At 43.5% G+C, this 18,951-nt stretch overlaps 1 protein-coding gene and 1 pseudogene across 4 annotated transcripts in view; one reads left to right on the top strand and one right to left on the bottom strand.

Moving 5' to 3' along the window:
- DOCK9 (dedicator of cytokinesis 9) overlaps window positions 1-14,356 on the top strand; it is a 289,698-nt gene extending 275,342 nt beyond the window's left edge. For all 4 annotated transcript variants that reach the window (XM_040425282.1, XM_040425284.1, XM_040425283.1 and 1 more), the window contains exon 53: window positions 13,091-14,356. In XM_040425282.1, the coding sequence (XP_040281216.1) occupies window positions 13,091-13,213 (123 nt within the window). In that variant the 3' untranslated portion in view covers window positions 13,214-14,356. The remainder of the gene's footprint in view (window positions 1-13,090) is intronic.
- A 1,825-nt stretch (window positions 14,357-16,181) lies between these two features.
- On the bottom strand, window positions 16,182-18,231 carry LOC120993859 (annotated as a pseudogene).
- Window positions 18,232-18,951: the final 720 nt, after the last annotated feature.

The raw sequence follows: 18,951 nt of genomic DNA on the forward strand, positions 1-18,951 counted from the left end.
ACCCCTGATCACCCCATATAGACTCCCTGATCACCCCCCTGTCATTGATCACCCCCCTGTCATTGATTACCCCCCTGTAAAGCTCCATTCAGATGTCCGCATGATTTTTACGGATCCACTGATAGATGGATCAGATCCGCAAAACGCATCCGGACGTCTGAATGAAGCCTTACAGGGGCGTGATCAATGACTGTGGTTATCACCCCATATAGACTCCCTGATCACCCCCCCTGTCATTGATTACACCCCTGTCATTGATCAACCCCCTGTAAAGCTCCATTCAGACGTCCGCATGATTTTTACGGATGCACTGATAGATGGATCCGATCCGCAAAACGCATCCGGACGTCTGAATGAAGCCTTACAGGGGCATGATCAATGACTGTGGTGATCACCCCATATAGACTCCCTGATCACCCCCCCTGTCATTGATCACCCCCCTGTAAAGCTCCATTCAGATGTCCGCATGATTTTTACGGATGCACTGATAGATGGATCCGATCCGCAAAACGCATCCGGACGTCTGAATGAAGCCTTACAGGGGCATGATCAATGACTGTGGTGATCACCCCATATAGACTCCCTGATCACCCCCCTGTAAAGCTCCATTCAGATGTCCGCATGATTTTTACGGATGCACTGATAGATGGATCCGATCCTCAAAACGCATCCGGACGTCTGAATGAAGCCTTACAGGGGCATGATCAATGACTGTGGTGATCACCCCATATAGACTCCCTGATCACCCCCCTGTAAAGCTCCATTCAGATGTCCGCATGATTTTTACGGATGCACTGATAGATGGATCCGATCCGCAAAACGCATCCGGACGTCTGAATGAAGCCTTACAGGGGCATGATCAATGACTGTGGTGATCACCCCATATAGACTCCCTGATCACCCCCCTGTCATTGATCACCCCCCTGTAAAGCTCCATTCAGATGTCCGCATGATTTTTACGGATGCACTGATAGATGGATCCGATCCGCAAAACGCATCCGGACGTCTGAATGAAGCCTTACAGGGGCATGATCAATGACTGTGGTGATCACCCCATATCGACTCCCTGATCACCCCCCTGTCATTGATCACCCCCCTGTAAAGCTCCATTCAGATGTCCGCATGATTTTTACGGATGCACTGATAGATGGATCCGATCCGCAAAACGCATCCGGACGTCTGAATGAAGCCTTACAGGGGCATGATCAATGACTGTGGTGATCACCCCATATAGACTCCCTGATCACCCCCCTGTCATTGATTACCCCCCTGTAAAGCTCCATTCAGATGTCCGCATGATTTTTACGGATGCACTGATAGATGGATCGGATCCGCAAAACGCATCCGGACGTCTGAATGAAGCCTTACAGGGGCGTGATCAATGACTGTGGTGATCACCCCATATAGACTCCCTGATCACCCCCCTGTCATTGATCACCCCCCTGTCATTGATCAACCCCCCTGTCATTGATCAACCCCCCTGTCATTGATCACCCCCCCTGTCATTGATCACCCCCCTGTCATTGATCCCCCCCTCTGTAAGGCTCCATTCAGATATTTTTTTGGCCCAAGTTAGCAGAATTTTTTTTTTTTTTTCTTACAAAGTCTCATATTCCACTAACTTGTGTCAAAAAATAAAATCTCACATGAACTCACCATACCCCTCACGGAATCCAAATGCGTAAAATTTTTTAGACATTTATATTCCAGACTTCTTCTCACGCTTTAGGGCCCCTAGAATGCCAGGGCAGTATAAATACCCCACATGTGACCCCATTTCGGAAAGAAGACACCCCCAGGTATTCCGTGAGGGGCATATTGAGTCCATGAAAGATTGAATTTTTTGTCCCAAGTTAGCGGAACGGGAGACTTTGTGAGAAAAAAATTAAAAATATCAATTTCCGCTAACTTGTGCCAAAAAAAAAAAATTTCTATGAACTCGCCATGCCCCTCATTGAATACCTTGGGGTGTCTTCTTTCCAAAATGGGGTCACATGTGGGGTATTTATACTGCTCTGGCATTCTAGGGGCCCCAAAGCGTGAGAAGAAGTCTGGTATCCAAATGTCTAAAAATGCCCTCCTAAAAGGAATTTGGGCACCTTTGCGCATCTAGGCTGCAAAAAAGTGTCACACATCTGGTATCGCCGTACTCAGGAGAAGTTGGGGAATGTGTTTTGGGGTGTCATTTTACATATACCCATGCTGGGTGAGAGAAATATCTTGGTCAAATGCCAACTTTGTATAAAAAAATGGGAAAAGTTGTCTTTTGCCAAGATATTTCTCTCACCCAGCATGGGTATATGTAAAATGACACCCCAAAACACATTCCCCAACTTCTCCTGAATACGGCGATACCACATGTGTGACACTTTTTTGCAGCCTAGGTGGGCAAAGGGGCCCATATTCCAAAGAGCACCTTCAGGATTTCACAGGTCATTTACCTACTTACCACACATTAGGGCCCCTGGAAAATGCCAGGGCAGTATAACTACCCCACAAGTGACCCCATTTTGGAAAGAAGACACCCCAAGGTATTCCGTGAGGGGCATGGCGAGTTCCTAGAATTTTTTATTTTTTGTCACAAGTTAGTGGAAAATGCTTATTTTTTTTTTTATTTTTTTTTTCATACAAAGTCTCATATTCCACTAACTTGTGACAAAAAATAAAAAGTTCCATGAACTCACTATGCCCATCAGCGAATACCTTGGGGTCTCTTCTTTCCAAAATGGGGTCACTTGTGGGGTAGTTATACTGCCCTGGCATTCTAGGGGCCCAAATGTGTGGTAAGGAGTTTGAAATCAAATTCTGTAAAAAATGACCTGTGAAATCCGAAAGGTGCTCTTTTGAATATGGGCCCCTTTGCCCACCTAGGCTGCAAAAAAGTGTCACACATCTGGTATCTCCGTAATCGGGAGAAGTTGGGGAATGTGTTTTGGGGTGTCATTTTACATATACCCATGCTGGGTGAGAGAAATATCTTGGCAAAAGACAACTTTTCCCATTTTTTTATACAAAGTTGGCATTTGACCAAGATATTTATCTCACCCAGCATGGGTATATGTAAAAAGACACCCCAAAACACATTCCTCAACTTCTCCTGAATACAGAGATACCAGATGTGTGACACTTTTTTGCAGCCTAGGTGGGCAAAGGGGCCCACATTCCAAAGAGCACCTTTCGGATTTCACAGGTCATTTACCTACTTACCACACATTTGGGCCCCTAGAATGCCAGGGCAGTATAACTACCCCACAAGTGACCCCATTTTGGAAAGAAGAGACCCCAAGGTATTCGCTGATGGGCATAGTGAGTTCATGGAAGTTTTTATTTTTTGTCACAAGTTTGTGGAATATGAGACTTTGTATGAAAAAAAAAATTAAAAAAAAAATCATCATTTTCCACTAACTTGTGACAAAAAATAAAAAATTCTAGGAACTCGCCATGCCCCTCACGGAATACCTTGGGGTGTCTTCTTTCCAAAATGGGGTCACTTGTGGGGTAGTTATACTGCCCTGGTATTCTAGGGGCCCAAATGTGTGGTAAGGAGTTTGAAATCAAATTCAGGAAAAAATGAGGAGTGAAATCCGAAAGGTGCTCTTTGGAATATGGGCCCCTTTGCCCACCTAGGCTGCAAAAAAGTGTCACACATCTGGTATCCCCGTACTCAGGAGAAGTTGAGGAATGTGTTTTGGGGTGTCTTTTTACATATACCCATGCTGGGTGAGATAAATATCTTGGTCAAATGACAACTTTGTATAAAAAAATGGGAAAAGTTGTCTTTTGCCAAGATATTTCTCTCACCCAGCATGGGTATATATAAAATGACACCCCAAAACACATTCCCCACCTTCTCCTGAGTACGGAGATACCAGATGTGTGACACTTTTTTGCAGCCTAGGTGGGCAAAGGGGCCCATATTCCAAAGAGCACCTTTCGGATTTCACAGGTCATTTTTTACAGAATTTGATTTCAAACTCCTTACCACACATTTGGGCCCCTAGAATGCCAGGGCAGTATAACTACCCCACAAGTGACCCCATTTTGGAAAGAAGAGACCCCAAGGTATTCGCTGATGGGCATAGTGAGTTCATAAAACTTTTTATTTTTTGTCACAAGTTAGTGGAATATGAGACTTTGTAAGAAAAAAAAAAAAAAAATCATAATTTTCCGCTAACTTGTGACAAAAAATAAAAAGTTCTATGAACTCACTATGCCCATCAGCGAATACCTTAGGGTGTGTACTTTCAGAAATGGGGTCATTTGTGGGGTGTTTGTACTGTCTGGGCATTGTAGAACCTCAGGAAACATGACAGGTGCTCAGAAAGTCAGAGCTGCTTCAAAAAGCGGAAATTCACATTTTTGTACCATAGTTTGTAAACGCTATAACTTTTACCCAAACCATTTTTTTTTTACCCAAACATTTTTTTTTTATCAAAGACATGTAGAACTATAAATTTAGAGCAAAATTTCTATATGGATGTCGTTTTTTTTGCAAAATTTTTCTACTGAAAGTGAAAAATGTCATTTTTTTGCAAAAAAATCGTTAAATTTCGATTAATAACAAAAAAAGTAAAAATGTCAGCAGCAATGAAATACCACCAAATGAAAGCTCTATTAGTGAGAAGAAAAGGAGGTAAAATTCATTTGGGTGGTAAGTTGCATGACCGAGCAATAAACGGTGAAAGTAGTGTAGGTCAGAAGTGTAAAAAGTGGCCTGGTCTTTCAGGGTGTTTAAGCACTGGGGGCTGAGGTGGTTAAAGTGCCGGAAATGTGCAGTCCGCAAAATGCGGAACGCACATGGCTGATGTCCGTGCTTTGCGGATCCGCAATTTGCAGACTGCAAAACACTTGCGGACGTGTGAATGGACCCTAAAGGGGATGTCTCTTAACAACAAATTATCCCCTATCCACAGGGATAAGTGTCCACTGTTCCATTCAACTCTAGGGGGTTTCTGGAGATAGCGAGTACAAGCACGTGATTGTCTCCTTCAGTCCCACAGTAAACATGGGACCTCATATTAGTGATTGACAGAGGCTCCAGCAGTCTTGTGGATAGGGGATAAGTTGTTGTGGAACAGTCCCTTAAATTTCTGCACAAACTTGTATTTTACATACAGTGACTCAGATTTACAAATGTGTCTGAGCCAAAAATCTGTCTAAAAAGTGGTGCAAATTGGGTGCGTAAGACTTTTTCATCGCTTGGTATTACACTTCTTATGATGTAAGGTGAAAAAAAATTGCTTTTTTTGGACGTTTTTATTTTATTCACCTGAGGGGTTAGGTCATGTTATATTTCAATAGACCTGGTTGTTACGGACATGGCAATACCTAATAAGTCTATTTTTTTTTTTTTTTTGTTACAATGTTATGCGTTTTATTTTATGAAAGGGGCTATTTTTTTACTTGAAACTTTATTTATTTTTTTATTATGAAAAACAGTTAAAAAATAATTTTTGGGACTTTTTTCTTTTTGTCCGACTCTGGGACTTCAACTTTTGGGGTCTGATCCCCTCTGCAATGCATTACAATACAACCTGTATTGTAATGAATGGGCTGTCAGCCTTTATGCTGAGTCTGCCTGTGAGACCCAGCCTAAGGGCTGGATCTCACAAACTTCCGTAGAAGGCAAGCCACTGCAGAGCGGGGACCCGATGGAGATGCGGAGGGCACGCGTACCCTCTGCAAACCCTCTTCATGCTACGGTCAGCTTCACCAATGCCGGCATATGCAGCAGGGGCCCGGCTGTCAGTGACTGCCGGGTCCGTGCCGCTGATCGGGCGGGCACAACTCCTGCACCCACCCGATCAGCCCATCGTACATGTATGGCGCTGGTCTTTGTCACGTCCACCAGCGCTGTACATGTATGGCAGGAGTCCTTAAGGGGTTAAAGTGGTTGTGTCAAGTAGTAAAGGAGTAGCAGGATAGTGAATAACTAACTTGTTCCTGGGGTCCAAATACTGGGACCACCACAACCCTGAGGACAAGAGTCCCACGCTCCCTGCTGCTCCATTCTTTATGGGACTACGAGGAATAGATGAGCATTGTACTCTGTTATCTCTGGTAGTCCCATAGAGAATAAATGGAGCATCAGGGCTCATGGTTGGCCTGCCACTCCATGAGGACGCAAAGATGGGACCTACATTCTCAGGATCGGTGCAGGTCTTAGTGGTTGAATGGATAGGAGACCTTTAAAACTTGACACAAGCCCTTTAAGAGATGCACCTCTTAATAGATTTTGCACATTTTGTTTTAACGCACTTCAGCATAAGACTGAAACGCTAGTCTTAATAAAGCTCCAATAGAATTTTTGTTCTATTAAAAGGGATGTGATCATAGAAAAGAACTACGATAACAGGGAAGAGGGGAGGGTGCAGGGTTGGCAAGTATAATAAAATTTATATTTTTCATCATTATTTCTGATTTTTCACATCACCGTCATCCTGCACTCTACTGATTAACAGGCCCTTTAGGCTTGACGAAACAATAAAGTCTAAAGGAAAATGAATGGCTGCTAGACCCCTATTGCCCCACTTATCACTTTGGAAGCATAGGTTTGGACATGTTAACATCCAGACTGTATGGTCATGATTTCCTCCATCAGGAGACAGTTGTGCAGACCCTATAGATTCGGTCCCGTTAATAGCTGAAGTAATCTGTAGTCTGCTTAAAAGGAACCTGTCACCACAAAAATACAATGCAATCTGCAGGCAGCATGTCTTACAGCAGAATGAGTTAAGATTGATATATAGTTTGGTGGGAAAAGTTTCAGCAAAACTTGTAATTTATACATTTAAAGGGGTTTTCCGAGACTTTCGCCAGTATCTGATAGGTGGGGGTCGGACACCCAGGACCCCGACTGATCAGCTGTTTAAGAAGACACCAGAGCTGGCAGCACCGCAGCTTTCTTGCAACTTGGCCTACACCATGTAATGCCATGTTCATTGGTCACATGGCCTAGGCGCAGCTCAGAACCATAGGAGTGAATAGGGCTAAGCTGCAATACCCACCATAGCCGCTATTCAATGTGCTTAGTAAGCTGCGAGAAGGCCGTGGCGCTCACAGGAGCTCTGGTGCCTTCTGAAACAGCTGATCAGTGAGGATCCCCGGTGTCTGACCCCTAAGATCAGATACTGATGACTTATCCAGTGGATAGGTCATCAGTATAGAAGTCTTGGAAAACCCCTTTACATTTTCTGCTCTTATGTTTAGGAGTAGCGTTGAGCTAAGCGGATCTCTCGACAGTATTACAATGTATGGGCTCCGATGAGCTGAAGTAAGTTATTGACTTCGTTAAATAACTTCGGTAGTTGATTTTTAAAGTGCAAAACCACTTTAACACTTGAAACCGAACTTGGCTTCAGTTCTGAGGTACTAGTCTGAACCGAAGCCAAGCTCGGTTTCAAGTTTTAAAGTGGTTTTTCACTTTGAAATCAACTACCGAAGTTATTCAACTAAGTCACATGCGACTTCGTGAATAACTAACTTCAGCTCATCGGAGCCCATACTTTCTAATACTGTATGGAGACGAATGTCCATACATTATTATTCCAAAGTTTAGAATGAAGCGACTTCGGATGAAGCATCCAAAGCTCACTTTGCTCAACACTATTTAGGAGTCATGTGGACGGTCCTAGTCGGTGCTTGACAGCTTTCCATGTATGCTTAGTCATGCAGCTAGCTGTCCATCACTGGGTGCACTGCATTTTCATGGTGACGGGTTCTCTTTAAGAGAACTTATCATTTTCATTCCCTTACCCAAGATGTCAGATTAGGCCTCATTCACATCTCTGTTAAGGCGATCCGATTGTCAGCAAGATAAAAAAAAATTATTGCATGAAATCGTGTCTGGCCAAAACCCCTCATTTATGCCGAAAAGCAGCCAGATCGCCACCATAGCTCATCAGTCAATGGGGATCCGGCGGTGAAGTAGAGAATCCGGCAACCCTGGATGCTGCTGGATCTCCTTGACGGAGATGTGAACTCAGCCTTAGCTAAGCAACGTCTAGAGGATCTTTCATCTCCTGACACACAAATCCACTAGAAATTGCTTTCTGATGATGTATAATAAGCAAAATTGCAGCATACAGAATGTAGACTGGGAAAGTATAATACATTCATATGTGATAATTGGAAGCACTGATACGTTATCCTGTAATTAGCAGAGAATGTCTGATTACGTGGTTGATATATTGAGTAACTGGCTGTTTTTCTTCTTCCTTTTGTGCGCACATGAGCAGATGGGATGGTAATATTAGTTGGTTTTGTTTTAATCTCTGCATGTTTCTGCTCCATTAATTTGTTGTGACACTTCTGAAATACCGCCGCAGCATGTAGTCTACAAAATATATAACTCATGAGTGCTTTGTGTGTGATATTGCTCTCAAGATCCAAAACTAGGCATTGTATGTGTATCCAGCGAACAGACAAATTGCATATACTGTAATCTTGGTAATTCCTGGGAGGGTATTTACCTCTAAAAAAATGTGTGGATATCACAAGAATCATGATGCCTATGACAACTGGCTCTTCTGTATATGCCAACCCTTGTGCATGTATATGTCGTTACATTACTGCATGTATCATAGGGGCCCAGGTTATCATGTCACTTATGTTCAATCAAGGTATACTATTTAAGAGTTTGTATGTTTTAGTATAAGTAATTCTGCAGTAATTGAGCACATGTAAATACTCAAGTTTGCCGATATACTTGCTTACAGAATTGAGCTTCCAAGAAGGAGGCAGGAGATGGAGTATCTGACTCTAGTGATTGCATCCGTCCTACAGCTATGTCCCCAATTGCAGAATTTGGAAAACCAAGTATATTAGCAAACTTACGAGTCTATGACTTTGGCTTAAAGGGGTTTTCCAATCTAACTATATTGATGACCTATCTCGCTAGGAGAATATTTACTTCTATAACATTGTTAATGAGGCTTTGCTCAGAGAAAAAGCATGGACTTTCCTAATGAGGAAAGATGTGTTTTTGTAACTAAGGATTAATCATCGTTAAGACAGCTAAGGAGATACGTACACCTGTCGTTGAACAAAAATCCATTGTATTTCTTATCTGTACAATGGATTTAAGCTTCCTGATATCAAATGTATAGAATGCAAGATTAAGTCAGACTTGCGTGGTTAACTCTTTATAGTATGATGCTAATAGCATATACAACAGTGCCACCTCGGTATGAGTAGGTGACATTGCAACAGTAGCATAAGTGCATTTTGGGTAATACAATGACATCACAGTTCTTATCATATGTACACACCTAGCTGACAATGATTGGAAAGCTCCAAGCTAGGAAGGTGTCTAACTGATAAGTTTGTGATAATAAACAACACACACATGAGGAAAGGGACCACCACCAACAAGAAAAAAAAAGAGAAAACACAGAGAAACAAAGAAAACCCAGGAGAAAGATCCTAACAACCAGATTGTACCTTAGAGCTAGCTTCCCTTAGTCTCTGCACATCATCTGCATTCTCGGTAATGTATAACTTTATTCTGTGCTGCGTTGATATAAATTAAATAGCCTAATATTGAGTCAACTCCCCGCTTAGTGCGGATGCTTAGTGTTAAAAGGCGTTACGTCAATATTGTTAATTTTTAGCAAAGAGGTATATTGAAGGTATATTGCTGACCCTCTCTCGGTCATCTTTAAAATACATACATATAGCCAGGGCTTTTTTTCTCAGAGAAAAGGTGGTGGAACTCACCCCCCCTCCCTGGCCACGCCCCTACCCACCCCTAGGACTGCCCCTTAAAACCGCCCCTTTAGAGAACAGGGATGCAAGTAAAATTTGGGGGGGGGGGGCTATAAAAGTCCAGCCCAGCAAAGAAACCCCCCAGATGGGGATGGCACTGTTAATGGGGGATCTGGGGATGGCACTGTTAATGGGGGATCTGGGGATGGCACTGTTAATGGGGGATCTGGGGATGGCACTGTTAATGGGGGATCTGGGGATGGCACTGTTAATGGGGGATCTGGGGATGGCACTGTTAATGGGGGATCTGGGGATGGCACTGTTAATGGGGGATCTGGGGATGGCACTGTTAATGGGGGATCTGGGGATGGCACTGTTACGGGGTGGAGGATCTGTGGATGGCACTGTTACGGGGTGGAGGATCTGTGGATGGCACTGTTATGGGGGATCTGTGGATGGCATCCACAGATCCCCATCCTATAACAGTGCCAACCACAGACCCCCCCCCACCCCTTAACAATGCCATCCACACCCCCCCCCCCCCCCACCCCTTAACAGTGTCATCCACAGACCCCCCCCATTGCCGCTCCAGTACAGTTATAAAATGTGTAATTCAATTAATAATGATTCATGTTGCCCCCTCTGTAGTATAACATTCAATATATCCTACTCACAGGGCTACTGTTATATCGTAATGCAGGCCGGCCGGGCAGACGAGCGGCAGCGTGACTGACTGACGTCACGTGCCTGCCCGGCCTACTTTATGAATGAAGCAGGCGGCGCAGGCACGTGACTTGCAGGCCGGCCTGCATTACGATATAACAGTAGCCCTGTGAGTAGGATATATTGAATGTTATACTACAGAGGGGGCAGCATGAATCATTATTAATTGAATTACTTACACATTTTATAACTGTACTGGAGCGGCGGGGCCGGAGCACAGTGAACGCACCGGCCCCCAGCTCCTCCTCCCAGTCCCTCCCCGCTGATACATCGCAGCCTGCGATGCTGGAGCATGGCAGGCTGCGATGTCAAAAGGTGGCGGAACGCCGTTCCGGTGCGTTCCGCCAGAAAAAAAGCCCTCAATATCAGATCATTGGGGGTCCAACACCCAGCAAACCATTTAGCTTTTACCTGCAAGCGCCAGAACTAGAAATACCACTGCAGTCCAGCTCTCAATAAAATGAGACTTTGCAGAGATGTAGCATCCCCACATAGCCACAACACTTGGAATGGAGCTGTGCTTCTGGCCCTCTTCTCAATGGTACCTCCGGCTACAGGTAGCAACTGATCAATGGGGGTGTGGTGTGTCAGACCCCCACCGATCTGATTTTGATGACCTTTCCCAAAAACCCCATTAAAGGGCTTTCCAGATTTATGTTCAGGAGGCTTTAATCAGTGTATACTGAAAAGTTCTGCAGCTTGACCTAATTATCAAAACTGACAGAAAAAAATATATTGATCATAGCGACCAGTAACCGCAGAGCTTTCATTGTCTAAATTGGTTTGGCAAATGAAAGCTTAAATCTGGTTGCTATAGACAATAATGCCAGTCTTTTGTGTTCGTTTTCATAAATGGATCCATTTGTTTATTTTCCTCCCCATTTTCACGATTTAAGCTTGCTGCATGTAGGCATACTTATTTTCATCCAAGACATGCACCTGTGTGATCGACAGGACAGGGTTTCCATCTCAATATATAAATAACGTTTCACTATCAGCAAGCAGAGATCTTAGGAATGATGAAGACTTAAAATACAAAGGGAGGAATTCATAAAAACGGATTTTTGCCAGTTTACTGGCTAGAGAAACGTCACACATTTTGGCACCTTCTATATTTGTGCTAAAATGTGCAACTTCACTCCTCATAGCAGATCTTTCACTTTCTGTCTTTAAGACGGCATGAAGCTGTGCCAAGTGTCACACCTCTTAATAAGTTTGGTGCACTTTATTCCAAAAGACTTTTGTTTAAAGTCCATCTGACACATTTATGACATATTGATAGAGTTTTCCATGTCCAATAGGTGTGTAGCCTGTTTATATACCATAAATTCCCCAGATGAGAATACCCCTTTAAAGGGTTTCTACCACCAGAAATACTGTTATGTAGCTGACTGACATTAGCGATGCGCTAATGTCAGCACTACATAACAGTATGTTTCTAACATTAGTCCCTGCAGCCGTTTTTGTTAAAAAAGCACTTTTATAGATATGCTAATGAACCTCTAGTTGCTATGTGGGCGTCATTAGCACCTAGAGGGCTCCGTCCACTAACCATTTCAGCCGCCCATCGCGTCCCTCCAGCTCGCCCCGCTCCTGTTGATTGACGTGAAACTTCTCAGTATCTCGTACCAATTCCCGCGCCTGCGCCGTGTGCTTCTGTATTCTCCCGGCGCCGGCTTCCTCACTGCACCTGCGCCAACTACGTTACAATGAGGAAGCCGGCACCAGGAGCGTGGCATTCACTAACTGCGCCTGCGCGAATCGCTAATGTCAGTCAGCTACATAACAGTATTTCTGGTGGTAGAAACCCTTTAAGAGTGTCTCTACAGATATATTAAAATATTGTTGACCAAATGCGCCATTTTTAATGGGACTGGCCAACAACATATTGGGCCACATTTGCTAATTTGATTGCATCTAGATTCTGGTATAAATTGCACCAAAATTTGGCAGAATTTGTGCATCTAGTTTTAGAGAGCCCAACAAGGGGTGTGGTTTAACAGAAAGAGGAGTAGTTTCATCTTAAAAGGGGGCTTGGTCTAATGTAACCGTTACAAAATTGTGCCACAATTCTGGTGCAAAAATTAGCCAACCAATAGTTGGTGAAATTTGGTCAAATTTGTCTATCCCTGCACCACATTTATCATTCAGCCTAAGCCACTGTGATAAATTTGGTTAATGTCTAGACGGCCTGTCTAAGTTTACGCCATCTAGAGAATTAGTAAATGTGCCCCTGTGTCTTTTTTCGAGCTCCTGACCCTCCCCCGACAGATGATCTCAGTTTTTAATTACAACCAATGATCTTCTTTTCCTGGGAGATAGGTCATCACCAGAAATGTCTGGCCAAGGTTTTCTTCTCTCTTCCTATCAAAAAACATACACAATCGGCCAAATCGAGCGTGTATGTGTATGGGGGAGTCCAGAGAAATAGCTCTTGGTTGGTCTACAGCTGTTGAAAGCGTATTTGAAAGCTGCAGAGCTTTTTTTATATGGCGATTAAGCTTTATGTGCCGTAAACTGGAAACTTCATTTAATTTCAGCAAGATGATACAAGAAGAACCTGTGGCATGCATCTTCTACTTTATCTATGAACAACATTTCTTTGTGCGTTGAGGTCCTCCTTTAGTATTGATTTCCTTTCTTTTTTTTTCCGCCTCTGTAGATTTGGTGCGGAGAAGAGAAGATCAGTGTTATGCCGAATTCACTTCACATTTTTAATGCCATAAGTGGAACTCCTACAAGCACAACCGTCCAAGGAATGACAAACTCCTCATCCATTGCATGAAAGTCCTCCTTCATTTCACATCGATGCCTCATGTATGGCTAACTCAGGATGCCTTCCAGAGCCCATGGTCCTCTAAAAATGGACAACCATTTCCATCACCACTGGGGTTTAGCCGGCCAAACTGATGGTTGTGGTAGGAGGAGCCGTAATGACTTTTATTTTCCTCCTTTGGCAATATCAACTATTTTCAACACTAAAGAGAAGTAAAAAGTTTATTGAATATTTTTGATGCTGTATAGATGAACTGTTCCAGAACAAGCCGAATCACAAGTAATAGCACAGTAGGTCTTGGGTAGTAGATATCTAGGAATGTACAGTGTATAATACAAATGTTACACTAAAGTTTACATCTTAGCTTTGCGACCAAGCACACTTTGCAGTCTTAAGATAATCAGTGCGCTTTTCTTTTCTGCTCCATTTTAAATTGCCTTTAAAAAAACACTATTTCCAACATTACTTTTTGCCTGACTGGAATTTTTTGTTCACACAAGTAGGTGATTTTATGAACTTATGAATGTTTGCTGAGGATTCAGTTTCCTCGTTTGTATTACGGATTGTCCATTTTTGTCTGTGATCTTCCAACAAACGTGCTATAAACTACACATGAAACTGAACCCCTTCACCTCTGCACAAATTCACACGTCCGTCCTGCATAGGTGTTACTTGTTTAGTTGGAATGTACATATTGTTAATTGATGCAGATCATTCTTTCTGTACATAAATGTGTTACTTTTCTATGCATTTTTTTAATGTTCTTGGCTGAAAACTTTTATTGTGAGAAATATTGTGCTTCTTAATTTTACCTGCTATCTATTTTTGTCTTTACAATTTATTCTTGTACAGAAATGAGTGCAATACAAAGATGTATACAGTCTTTGCTATGTTAGGTTTATACACTGTTTAAAAACAAAGACTTTTTTTTTTTTGCCAAAGCAAAGAGTATGTATTGGTGGTTATGATTACTGTGGTAAATGGTGGTGTTATTTAAAGCTTTGATCATATTGTTCTTTCAAAATATTAATTTGGTAATTTTATATTGGGGGAGGGGGCGAATAAAAAGTTTTTAATTTTATTTAACTGGAAACACTGTTCTGCTGTAATTAACATTCTGTACTACATATGTATTAAAGGAAATGGCTAATTTTTGTGTTTGTGAGGTTTTCTTTCTTTTCTTTTTTTTATTTGTTCTTTCCGGGCTTTTTTGAATTTTATCCTATTAATTAAACGCGTTATCCAACCTCTAAAATGCCTCCCCATACGTTCAGGCTTCTCACAGAGGTTGTACGTACCTGGCTCCCCGATACTCACATCGCTTCTGACGCCTGCTCGGCCGCCACTGCATTTCCTTGTCCTGCAGATGAAAACATCGGGTGTTGGGGGGGGTCGCCACTATCAGGCCAAAACGGGAACAGGCCTCCCTAGCGTTAGCCGTAATGCTAGGGAGGCTTGTTCCCATCGGGGCCTGCTATTGGCTTACCCCCCTTCCCATGCCGGATGTTTTCATCCGCAGGACAGGGAGATGCAGCGGTGGGCGTCAGAAGCGACACGGGTGCCGGTGAGCCAGGTAACTACAACCTCTGTGAGGGACCCGGGCGTATGGGAGGCATTTTAGGGGTTGGATAACCCCTTTAAGTTATGCCACGATTAATGTAATAAAAGCAAATCAGGTATATGACAAAGCTAGAAAGAGCCCCGTACCTCACACGGATTCAGAGATCTTCCCCATTCATGAACCTGTTAGAAACCAAAAATATAAACCAAGGTACCCAAAAAATTACAGATATTCACTTTCCGGGAACTGAATGTGGGAAATTAAATAACTTAAAGGGTTTCTATCACTTCGTATGCCATAATTAGCTCTCAGACACTAGCGATCCGCTAGTGTCTGCTCTGGCCAACCATCCTAATATAAGAGCTTTTTGGGCAGCCGTTTTGCTAAAAAAATAACTTTTATAAATATGCTAATGAGCCTCTAGGTGCTATGTGGGCGTCATTAGCACCTAGAGGCTCCGTCTACCTTCATACACAGCCCGCCCATCTCCTGATGAATGCGATCCTCCGTGTGACGCAACGGACGAATTCTCGCGCATGCGCCGTGCGCGGCTGTATTCGGCGCATGCGCAGAGAATGTCTGACCACTTCCCTGCTCAGACATCTCCACTGCGCCTGTTCCTTGGAGCACTATGACGTCATCGGCGCAGGCGCAGTGGAGATATCTGAGCAGGGAAGCGGTCAGACATTCTCTGCGCATGCGCCGAATACAGCCGCGCACGGCGCATTGCCGAGAATTCGTCCGTTGCGTCACACGGAGGATCGCATTCATCAGGAGATGGGCGGGCTGGAGGGACGCGCTGGGCGGTGGCTGTGTATGAAGGTAGACGGAGCCTCTAGGTGCTAATGACGCCCACATAGCACCTAGAGGCTCATTAGCATATTTATAAAAGTTATTTTTTTAGCAAAACGGCTGCCCAAAAAGCTCTTATATTAGGATGGTTGGCCAGAGCAGACACTAGCGGATCGCTAGTGTCTGAGAGCTAATTATGGCATACGAAGTGATAGAAACCCTTTAAAATGTATATTCACAAAGGCCAGAAGTCTAGCAAGCAAAATGCGGGAGCCTGTACTCTGCAAGCAAAACACATAGATGTGGTTGGTGTGGCTGAGACTGGCTGGACTCTTGTCATGACTGGGCTGCAGGGTTTTACACTCTTTACTAAAGTCTGTGAAGGTTCTCATTTATCCAGGTCATAGTATATCTGTAAAGAATAAATCAAGGCAACTGGACTTACTGTAGATTTCTTGAAAACGTTTCACTCGTTCTTCCAACGAGCTTTCTCAATTCTGAGTGACTGTACAAGAATTCTCTGGGAATAAATATATAACTGAATCAACATCTGGTAATTATACCCAGCATCGGGTCAGGGGTCATTATACCCAGCATGGGGTCAAAGGTGTTGATGCCATTATCCTAATTGGAGTCAGTAGGTGATGACCTCCGAGAAAAAGGTGTCAAGACAGCATTGTATGTGGCAGACAATAGATGTCTAACCCCCCCCCCCCCCCCCCCCGCCTCTATTCAAGCTTGGCTTCTCCATTTTTACGTAGATGGCCTCCTTCACACCGCGTTTGTACCAATCGGCCTCCTTATCCAAAACACGTACTTGACTGTCTTAAAAGGTGTGACCTGTTTCTTTTAGATGTAAGTACACGGCTGAATCTTGACCAGAGGTTTTTGCTCTTCTATGCTGAGCCATACTCTGATGTAGTTGTTGTTTTGTTTCGCCAATATACAGTTCTGAGCATTCCTCATTGCACTGGACTGCGTACACAATGTTGTCCATCTTGTGTTTAGGCGTTGGGTCTTTTGGGTGAACCAGTTGTTGCCTCAGTGTGTTGCTGGGTTTAAAGCAGACAGGGATGTGATGTTTATTAAAAATCCTTTTGAGTTTCTCAGACACCCCAGCTACATATGGGATAACCATATTCTTGCGTCCGTCATGCTTCTCGCCCTCACTGGTAGTCTTGGTGCTCTTTCTTCTCCTTCCTTCTGTTTTGACCCAATCTGGATACCCACAAGTTTTAAGTGCCCCTCTGAGGTGTTTGAATTCCTTCGCCTTGGCCTCTGTGCTGGTGGGGATTTTCTCTGCCCGGTGGTGTAGAGTCTGGATGACTCCCAGTTTGTGGTCTAGAGGATGGTGGGTATCAAATAGTAGGTACTGGTCTGTGTGTGTTGGTTTTCGATAGACCTCTATTCCCAGCTTCCTTCCCTCTTCCACTGTTATAAGACAGTCCAGAAACGCCAGTTTGTTGTTCTGCATATCTTCCCGCGTGAAATTGATGTTATGATCCACTGAGTTGATGTGGTCGGTGAAAGCCTGTAACTCTTGTTTATGAATTTTAACCCAAGTATCATCCACATATCTGAACCAATGACTCGGTGTAATTCCCATGAAAGTGGTCAGGGCTTTCCTTTCTACTTCCTCCATATACAGGTTCGCTACAATAGGCGAGACTGGTGATCCCATAGCACAGCCATGTTTTTGCTTGTAGAACTTGTCCTTATACTTGAAGTAGGTGGTACTCAGACAAAGGTCCAGTAAGGCACACACTTGGTCTGGGCTAAGTTCTGTTCTGCAGCCTAAGGTGTTGTCTAGTAGCAACTGTTTCCTGATCGTTTCAATTGCCTCTGTAGTGGGTATGCAGGTGAAGAAGGATGTAACATCATAGGAGACCATTGTTTCTTCTGTGCCCAATACCAAGTTCTGGATTTTGGTGGAGAAATCCTGAGAGTTCTGTATGTGATGTTGTGTGTTTCCAACCAAGGGCGCTAGAAATCTGGCTAAGTATTTTGCCACATTGTAGGTCACAGAGTTGATGCTGCTGACAATTGGCCTGAGAGGGGTCCCATCCTTATGTATCTTAGGAAGCCCATAAATACATGGAGGGGCTTCCCCAGGGTAGAGGCGATGATACATGGCCCGATCAATGATTTTGTAGTAGTTCTATAACCTTCTTCTTGTAGCCACTGGTTGGGTCTCGTCTTAGGGCCTCATATGTGTTGTTATCATCCAGGAGTGTGGTCACCTTGGCATCGTAGTCAGATGTATTAAGTACAACCGTGTATCTTCCTTTATCTGCAGGCAGGATGGTGATGTGTCTTTCTTCAGGGATGTAACCGCCTTCCTTTCTTCTCTAGTCAAGTTTGAAGGAGGTGGTTTGGCACTGGCCAGAGCTGCAGACACTTTAAGGCGAAGTTGTTCAGCCTCACTCTGTGGTACTTTGTTGCTGTGGATTGAGGCTTCAGTGGCTGAAATAATACCAACTATTGGTATGGTTCTTGGTGTGATTGCGAAATTCAACCCTTTAGCAAGGACATCCATCTCAGGCACCCATTTCTCTTTGTTTTGCACTGTCCTTGTTTCCTCCTTTCGCCTCCATGTTACTTCCTCACTGGTATGGCTGTTTGCAGTTCGGGATAACAAAATGCAGAACTTGTTCTTCTGCCTCTCATTGCTCATAGTGTGCTGAGCTAGCTGTGCATGTACAAACGAGGTGTGAAGGAGGCCATCTACGTAAAAATGGAGAAGCCAAGCTTGAATAGAGGCGGGGGGGGTTAGACATCTATTGTCTGCCACATACAATACTGTCTTGACACCTTTTTCTGGGAGGTCATCACTTACTGACTCCAATTAGGATAATGGCATCAACACCTTTGACCCCATTCTGGGTATAATGACCCCTTACCCCATGTTGGGTATAATTACCAGATGTTGATTTAGTTATATATTTATTCCCAGAGAATTCTTGTACAGTCACTCAGAATTGAGAAAGCTCGTTGGAAGAACGAGTGAAACGTTTTCAAGAAATCTACAGTAAGTCCAGTTGCCTTGATTTATTCTTTACAGATATACTCTTTACTAAAGACGGGGTCAATAGAAAAGGCGGTGGTGTGTGCCTTTATGTGAGGAGTGATGTGAAAGAGTGTGAAATAGGAAATTGTTGGTGAGAATTTTGAAAAACTATTAGTAGAATTGCAAAGGGAAATAAACTCTGGAAAAATAATACTTGGTGTAATCTATAGACCCCCTAACATCACAGAGGAGTTAGAAGTTCAGTTGTATAACCTGATAGAGCGGGCTGCACTAGCTGGTACAGTGGTCATAATGGGAGATTTTAACTTCCCAGACATTGACTGGTTATTAAATGGTTCTGCCTCTACTGCAAAGGGGAGAATATTT

The sequence above is a fragment of the Bufo bufo genome, chromosome 3 (genome assembly GCF_905171765.1).
Source record: "Bufo bufo chromosome 3, aBufBuf1.1, whole genome shotgun sequence".
Taxonomy (NCBI): domain Eukaryota; kingdom Metazoa; phylum Chordata; class Amphibia; order Anura; family Bufonidae; genus Bufo; species Bufo bufo.